At 47.4% G+C, this 8,686-nt stretch overlaps 1 protein-coding gene across 1 annotated transcript; it reads right to left on the bottom strand.

Annotated features, from left to right (window-relative positions):
- Positions 1-1,996: 1,996 nt before the first annotated feature.
- Positions 1,997-8,204, bottom strand: AZGP1 (alpha-2-glycoprotein 1, zinc-binding). The gene is made up of 4 exons (XM_072837032.1): positions 8,046-8,204; positions 5,490-5,750; positions 3,206-3,481; positions 1,997-2,605 (listed from the first exon to the last, which is right to left on the bottom strand). Exons 1-4 carry the CDS (start codon positions 8,119-8,121, stop codon positions 2,271-2,273), a joined length of 948 nt encoding a protein of 315 aa, XP_072693133.1. The 5' UTR covers positions 8,122-8,204; the 3' UTR covers positions 1,997-2,270.
- Positions 8,205-8,686: the final 482 nt, after the last annotated feature.

Genomic DNA, 8,686 nt, shown 5'->3' with positions numbered 1-8,686 from the left:
TCTGGCCCAAATGCTCTTCCCCTAGATATTCCCATAATTGATTCCTTTGCTTTCACATGGAAAGGAACAAAGAGGAGAGTGGTCTGGGATGCTGAGGTAGCGTGGATGTTGGCTTCATTCAGTTTCTTTCTGGAAATCTTCCCTGATGTTCCTGAGAGGCATCTCAGCATGGAAGGAGAATATATTGGAATTAGTGATCACAGCCGTGGTCACAAGGAGCAGGTAAGGTCTGCGTTGAATCTTGACAGAGGGTATTGTTTCAATAAGCAGAATTGGGGTAAACTCCATGCAGAAAGCAGTGGTACCTATTTGTTCTGCTTGGTCTTCAGTGCTTATGAGAGTACCAAGCAGAAAATAAATACTCAATATAAAATTCTGGAGTGAATGCACTAATAAATGAATAAAGGAAATAGAAAGAAAACTCTAAATGTATCTGTTTGTCAAGTTCTAGTGACAAGCCAGGTTGAAAAAGCAGCATTAAGCCAAACTGAAGAGGCCCTTAACAGAGACTAGGGTTAAGTCTTGTATCCCATTGCCATCTCTCCTGACTAAATCTGAGCCCTCCATCCCTGCAGTCTTGCTGGTGAACTATCCCCAGAGGAATCTTCAAGAGAGACAAGGTAGTACTAAGTGACTGAGGAATTGCCAAGAAGGGGACAGTCTGTGGCAGTGAGGTCCTCCTGGGGTGAAGCATCCTTAGAGTATACTTGAACTTGGTACTACCGGCAGGAGAATATGTTGCTGGTTCTCTGTTGGGTGGGCAGGAGGTGCTTGTGGACAGATCCATGTTTGCTCTCCTGGGCCCTTATACTCCCTGGTGTGCCTGGTAATGCCCACAGCACAGTCCAACCCTCAGTCGTGTCCCTTGTCAGGCCCCTGTGGCTCTCCCCTCAGCCATCTCATGCTTGACTGGTCAGGAACAATCTTTTTACCTCTCCTTGGCCAGCTGTCTTGGCTTTCACTCCTTCTCTGGAATCTGAATCCCTCCAGAAGTTTCTGTGAGTGTCTGAGTGGCTCTGTGTCCCTCTCCCCCTTCCCCTCCAGTTGGGCAGGACTGGGGTCTTCTGAGGTTCCCTCCTCTGGCCCAACCCTAACCCATGTATCCTGTCACAGGGGAACGGGAATCACATTCTCCTCATCCTGGCCTGTTCCTGTGGACTTTGGGTTTCCTTATCGATCTGACATTCTTTTGCTGTCATGTGGTTTTCCTTATTTGTTCAGTGTCATGTGTTTTGAAATATCACTGGGTATATTTTTCCCTCTTGACTATCTGGATTGTTTTCTTCTGCAGCTTCTACTGTTCAAACAGGCCTTTTTTTTTTTTTTTTTTTTTTTTTTTTTTGGTCCCAGAAGAATGGAATGGAATGTGGATTTCACATAGACTTTCTCAGCTTTGATTTCCAAACTGGGTCAAAGTATCAAAAATAAAAAGTAGAACCTTTGAATTTAGGCTTTCAAGAAAGATAAGGGTCAGCTCAGAATTCTGAATGCTGGGGATGATTTCCTTAAGGAGCTCAGCAGGGAAGGGAAGGGAGTCCTGATCATGCAGATGGGCTTCATAGGAAGGTCAGGTGTGAGAGCTCTGCTCTGTCCTTTGGGTTTGTTGTTGTTGTTGTTTTGTTTTAAGATTGTATTTATTTATTCTTGGAAAGCACAGAAAGGCAGAGACATAGGCAGAGGGAGAAGCAGGATCCCTGTGAAGAGCCCAATGTGGGACCTGATCCCAGGACCCCGGGATCATGACTGAGCCGAAGGCAGACGCTTAACCACTGAGCCACTCGGCAACTGAGGCACAGAAGAGGCATGGGTTTGTATTAAAGAGGTTCTATGACCTGATAAAAGAAAGGACATCCATAGTGGGCTCCTGAGCAAGGCCCAAGGGACCAGATGATCCAGGCCACACTGCACTGGACACCCCAGTGTAGGAAGCCCTGTAAACGTTGCCTCAAGTCTATAGCAAGAATTTCAGATGAATCAAAGGCTTCAGAGCACAGGATGAATGGTAACATCTACTCATATTTTTTATATGATCTCAGTTTTAAAATACCTTTCTACATTATGTGCTAGGCAAGGTGATTACTGTTGATTTGATTCGACAGATTAGATGATGGGGTTTTGCAGTTGCTTCCAAAAGCTGTTTGGAAGTGAGTCATCTCAGTGGCTTGCACTCAAGTCTTCCAGCTCTGAATCCACCACCTGATCCCTGGCCTCACTGGTAATGCAACAGCAATTTCTAGAGCTCATCTTCTTAGGTCTCACAGGAAGGGTGGCTACTGCACCTGAGTGTCCTCAGAGCCTTCCGCCCTCACTGCTCCCTGCCTCTTGTCCCACAGCACAGTGAGGGGCTGGGACAGGCTGCTGTGCTTCACGAGGCAGGAGTAGGAGAAGGAGGCTAAGTCCTGAGGGGAAGCTGACATCACCACCCAGGCCTGGTAAGTGTTGTTTCCACTGGGAAGAAGGGCTCCCCCCGACTTAGTCTCCTGTGTATCATCCGCCTGAATCCAGTGCAGATCAATTTCTTGTGGGTAGAAGCCAGAGACCCAGCACTTGAGTGTCTGAATTCCTTCCGGGGTCCCATGGCTGGTGATGGACACGGAGGGGGGTTCTGTGGGTGGGGGCAGAACATGGATATGGAGGGCCTGCCCTCGATGGCTCCCTGCTCATATCCCTTCCCTCCCACTTTCTGGGTGTCAGTGATGAACAGAACTCCAAGCTCTGTATCTGCCTCCCCAGGGAACTTCTATGAAGGTCAGGGAAGCCAAGGGTTCCCATGAGCCTCCCCTGGGCTTTCCCTGTCCCTCCACTGTGTATTGACTTCTGATAACAAGAAATTGTGAATGCCCCTATACATTTTTATATTTTCCCCCCAAACTTCTGAGTGAGCTTTGGGGCTCCCTCCTCCCCCAGTCTCAGCTCCATGCCTTGGTTCTGCCTGTGGCTCTATCCATCAGACCCATCCCTGCTCTGTCCCATAGGACCCTTGTTCTCACTGCTTCCCAAACCAAAGTCTCCACTTGTGACAACTAGGCTGTCACAGGCAGGCATTTTACACACCTGCCTCTCTCCACTGCTCAGCCTAGAGGTATCATCATAGAGACACTGCTGTGGCATTGGCCTGAGATGTTCCCCAGGCTCCCAGCTTGAGATCACCTTTGTCTTTCTCAGTGGGGTGCAGAGGAGTAGGATGTAGGAAGCAGGTGGATACCTTGTCGGTCCAGGTAGGTCTTGCCGTATTCTAAGTACCTCTGCAGCATCACTGGGCACTCCTCTTCCAGGTAAGCCTTGGCCCGCTGCACATAGACTTCTTCCGCTTCCCACTTCTTCTTGGTGTTCAGAGCTGCTGGGTCCTGGGGGACCCAGGCTGGGATTTCTTTGTTGAACTCGATGAAGTTCCTTCCATCATAGGCGTACCTCCAGAATGCTCCACTGTTTTTGTTATTCTGGAGCTCACAGCCAAACATTCCCTGAAAGGTATGAGACCCTGTACCCTCCCCAGGCCCCCAGGAAATCAGTCAGCCCAGCATTGACTGTGTTTTAATAACTTTTACTCCTCTGCAGTTTGCAAAAACAACAGGAAGAAAGGTTTTAGAAATCTAAGCATGTGGTCCCTTCATCTTGGCAAATGGGTTATGAGCCAGACATAAAGCACAAGATGGAAAGTTGCTTTGGTTTGGTATTTTAGGCCCATCTGAGCTGAGGTGCGTCCTTCCCGGCTGGGGAGGGTCAGAGAGTACAGACCATGCACAGTGTTCCCAGACACCCCCCCCCCGCCCCCCATATCATCTCATCATCTCTTTTAGTGAACTGTGGATATACTAGGAGCTCTTAGGAACCTGATACAACCCCACCAAAGTACCATCTTTGAGTTAAATAGAAATTATTTAGAGTTTTATACCAATTATGAAATTTCTCCTTTTTTCTCAGTTCTAAGGGGAGCTGATGTCACCACTTGGGTGAGCATGATGTGACCACTGCTTCCCTCTTTTCTGGGGTTTGGTATCTTCACTACAGATCTCTGAAGCCCCTGCCTCAGCCCAGTGAGCAACAAGTCTTGGAAACTGGCTTCCTCAGGGAAGGGGACACAACTGGAGTTTACCCGGTACTGGTTAGCACTCTGCACAGGCTCTGATCTCAAGCTACCTGGGCTCAAAGGCAGATCTCTCTCCACCGAAACTGGCTTGGACTTGAGCCTTTAACCCTTCTGCCCTTGGGTCTTCTCATCTTGGAAACAGCAGTGGCCACAGTGCTGCTTTAAAGATTTTATTTATTTATTCATGAGAGACAGACAGAGAGGCAGAGACACAGGCAGAGGGAGAAGCAGGCTCCATGCACGGAGCCTGATGTGGGACTCGATCCCGGGTCTCCAGGATCAGGCCCTGGGCTGAAGCCACCAGGGCTGCCCCACAGTGCTGCTTTAGAGGTTGTTGTGAGCGTTATGGGTGTTAACACCTGTGCCTGGCACCTAGTAAGTGCTCAGTAAATGTTAATTATTCTCTAACATCCGCCATTCATCTCTTTACCCTCTTTACTCATAATTACTTGCAGCATTTTATTCCAGCCAATTGAATGTCTGCTGGTGCCCTTTCTGCCCATCTTTTGATACCCTATAATGAGTTAGTATCAACAGTTCACCAACCTGTGAGTGGCTGATTTAGAGGGCGGGGATAGGGGTGAGGGTGGGTGGTGTGGCTCAGGAGAGCCAGGCCCAGGGCTCTGTGTGCTGTGGCTCCTCCTACTCCTCCCACCACAAGTCCAGATGAGCCTTCCTGAGTCTGCTCCTTACAGACAGCCTTCCTGAGTCTGCTCCTTCAGGATTCCATGTAACTCTAACAATGTGTGGCTTTGAATTCAGTCCCTACTGACCTGCTAGTATGGACCACAGTTCGTGTGAGACATTTTCTCTCCATCATTCAACAGATTTCATTTGAGCAGGTTATTATTGGCAGTCCCAGGTGATGGGTGATCAAGACAGACAGTGTTCTAACCTTCATGGAATTTACATTTGTAAGTTTTATGGAGTCTCTTGGCAATTCCAATTTTGCGATCAGACCAGATAATTAAGAACATGGTCACTGTCAAATAGCTAGGGACTGGCTGGGCCACCACGTGAACCCAGGTCTGACTGACCCCAGGATTAGCTCACTGTCTGCCCAACATCCCTGGTCAGGGGAGTCTGACACCTTCTAAAGTAGGATCAGCCTCAGAGAGGTTGGGGTGTGCAGCTTAGAGGTCACGCATGCCTGGATGAGAGCTGACTCGAATATCCTTTCCTGTGGGAGCTGAGGCCTAGGAGTGAGGGTGAGGAGGTGATGGGGCAGGAGGAGAGCAGATGCATTCTGGTCAGGGGATGCAGAGTGCCTGCATATTTCTATTCTGCTTTCCATTCCTCCTTCGGGATGGAGATTATTTCCATCCTGCTGACCCCTTCCCACTCACACCTGCGGGCCTACCTCTTGAGCTAAGACCCTCCACCCCAGCAGTCCACTGACCTTCTTTGTCCTTGTAATATTCCATGATGTCCTTCAGGGTCACCATGAAGATGTCCTCCCTTGCCTTCTGAAGTTTACTCTCCTTCTCCCAGTCCTCTATTCCTTCCATCTGGCTCCATGGGTACCGGGGTATGGCTTTCCCGGTTTCACTGTCATAGTGAAAGAAGTCCTGATCATTGAGGTAGGCAGTGGCCTGGAAGCTGGGGAAGCCATCACTGGGTCTGGATAGCCCAGTGTAGAAGAAGCTCAGAGAGTAAGGCCCTGAAAAGGAGCAGAAGACTTTGAGGTGTGCGGTCCATGCAAGGGAGACCCAACGTGGGCAGCAGAGAGTCAGGAAGGGGGCCCTGGCTCCTGGGTGTTTTCCTCCCTGGCCCTCAGCCTTATATCTCTGGAGGCTCACTCAAGTTTAAAGGGCCCTAGTTCTATTCTGGGGATGGCACTTCAGAGACCATTCTGTGTCTTCACTCCATTGTTTCTTCTTGGCAGATAAGAAGATAATATTTCTCAGCCTCCTTGTATGTGATTGAATTCTGTCAAAAGGGGATGTGAGTGGGAGCAATGTCTTTCTTCCAGTCTGAGGTCCTATGAATGGGTTTGTTCTGTCTTTCTTTTATTTATGTGATGACTGTGGAGACTTCAGGATGAAACAGGAGTCCCCAGATGCAAACAGCCTGGATTACTCAGTCACCCCAGAGAAGAGAGGAAAGTTGCCTTATTTGTATTCAGTTTATATGATAAACTGAATATATAAATTATATATTTATATATAATATATATAATATTATATATAATATAAATGTTTATATTTATATTATTTATATTTTATATAAATAAACACTTGCTAGGGTAAACCACTAAAAACTTTCTTACTGGAGCATAACCTAGTCTAATACATAGAATTTGAATGTGTAGGAAAAATTTATCATAAAATTCAGGAGATGACCTAGAATGGATTGACACAGGGTAAGATCAGGATCTGGATCCCAGAATTCCCAGGGCTGTACCTTGCATTTTGCTATAAGACAGGGGCTGGGAGAGGGGGGACATTTCCATAATTAATTCATGATATAACTCATGAGTGTTATAATGTTGGAGGTCAGATGGCAGATTCCTAATTCGAGTACTGAAATTATTCTTGCTAATTAATTTTTAAATGTGATGAACTTTTAACACTATAGACCGAGAGTAAAGCAGATTACCCTTCATAGTGGGTGGGCCTCATCTAATCAGTTGAAGGTCAGAAGAAAAAAGCCCAGTCGCCCAAAGAAGAAGGAATTCTGCCTCCAGACTGCCTTTGGACTCAAGACGGCAACATTGACTCTTCTCCAGGGTCTCCAGCCTGCAGATTTCAATTGTGCCAGCCAATTTCTTAAAATCAATCTCTGTCTCTTGTTTATACTTCCTGTTTATTCTTGTTCTCTGCAGAACCCTGACTAATAAAGATTTTGGTGTAGGATGTGATTAACATTCTAAAATAAAATATATAGGGGTGTGTGGGTGGTTCAGTCAGTTAAGCATCTACCTTTAGCTCAGGTCCTAATCCTAGGGTCCTGAGATTGAGTCCCATGTTGGGCTCCCTGCTCAGTGGGGAGCCTCCTTCTCTCCCTCCCTCTGCCTGCTGCTCCCCCTACATGGGCTCTCTCTCTTTCAAATAAATAAATACATACATACATACATACATACATACATAAATATTAAAAACATATATTCTCATAGTTTGTAAATATAATGAATTTCAGACATAAACAGTTTAGCTTACATTTCTTCAAACTGAAATTTGTGGCCAAGAAACAGCCTCATTTCCCTATTCTAGTGTTGACTCTAGTGCTTCCCAGATTCCAGCTGGCTGCTTTCCCCCTAACTTGCCTTCAGGGCTAATGGTAGAACTGTGGTCTGACAGTGGGGGAAAGAGACAGACTTCCTTCTACAACCCTCCAGTTAACTTGCCTTCACATCTGGCCCTTAGAGTTACACCCTCTTTATTCTGAGAACCAGACAGATTCATCCAGCCGCTGGAAGAAAAGACGGAACAAGAAGTTCTATCTGTGTGGCTCCTGCTCTGTCCTGGTGTGTGACCCTGACCTGTCATTTCACCTCACTGGTCTCAGCTTTGCTTATTTGTAAATTAAGGGTTTTAGATTCTGATTCTATTTAGTTATTTTTAAGATTTTATTTATTTATTCATGAGAGACACACAGAGAGTGGCAGAAACATAGGCAGAGGGAGAAGCAGGCCCCCTCATTGGGCTCTCTGATGCGGGTCTCAGTCCCAGGACCCAACGATCAGGATCTGAGCTGAAGGCAGACACTCAACTACTGAGCCATGCAGGCATCCCTAGATTCTGATTCTTTAAGGCTTCATTTAGCACGAGTCCGGAGACTCCCTCAATACTTCTAGAAGGCTATGGGCTGAGTTAGGTGACAGCCTTAGACACCCATTCCCATAGTATATTTGGGAATCCCAGATGCATTAGAGGCCCTTCTCCAACTTGCCTGTCCCATTTATTACTTCCCCTCCATTCTTCTTCTCCAGAGCCACCCTGACTTCCTCACTTACCACCTTGGGTCTCCTGAGGGACTGCAGGACCCAGAAGGAGTAGCAGGGACAGCAGGGCAGACACAATTGTGTCCATTGTGTCTAACCAGACTGGTCTGCCCTGTGTTGTGGAACTTGGAGCAGACTACTTGGAGATAAAGCCAAGTGTAGTTATGGGAATGGTTGGGCTTTGAGCCCAGCCTGGGAAAGGTGACCCCATAGCCAATGAGAGTGCAGGACAGGCTCCTCCCCTGACAGTGAGAGAGGAGGATGCACAAGCCACCCTGGGCGGACGTTGTACTCAGTGAGTTCACATATGGTGTGCAAATGGAGAGCCAAGATGGCTGATCTTCAGGCTGGGACTCTGTATCCCCCAGGTGACAGAATGCCAGTGGCTGAGGGAGGAGGAATGGAGGTGTGAAGTGGCAGATGCCTGGGGTGTGTATTGCCTTCCCAGTCTATCATGATGTCCTCACCCTAGGCTCACTGGGGGGATTTGAGTGTGGTCAGACCACCTCTGGAAAAGCTCTACACATGGCCAGACCCCAGCTAGGGTGGGACCCTCTCTCTCTCTCACACACACCCAGCACACTGGAGTTCTGCATGGAAGACATTCACATCTCTGCCTCCTTCCCTTTCTTTTCTTTCTTTCTTTTTTAAAA

The sequence above is a fragment of the Canis lupus genome, chromosome 8 (genome assembly GCF_048164855.1).
Source record: "Canis lupus baileyi chromosome 8, mCanLup2.hap1, whole genome shotgun sequence".
Taxonomy (NCBI): Eukaryota; Metazoa; Chordata; class Mammalia; order Carnivora; family Canidae; genus Canis; species Canis lupus.
This window is presented reverse-complemented; position numbering and strand designations above follow the sequence as displayed.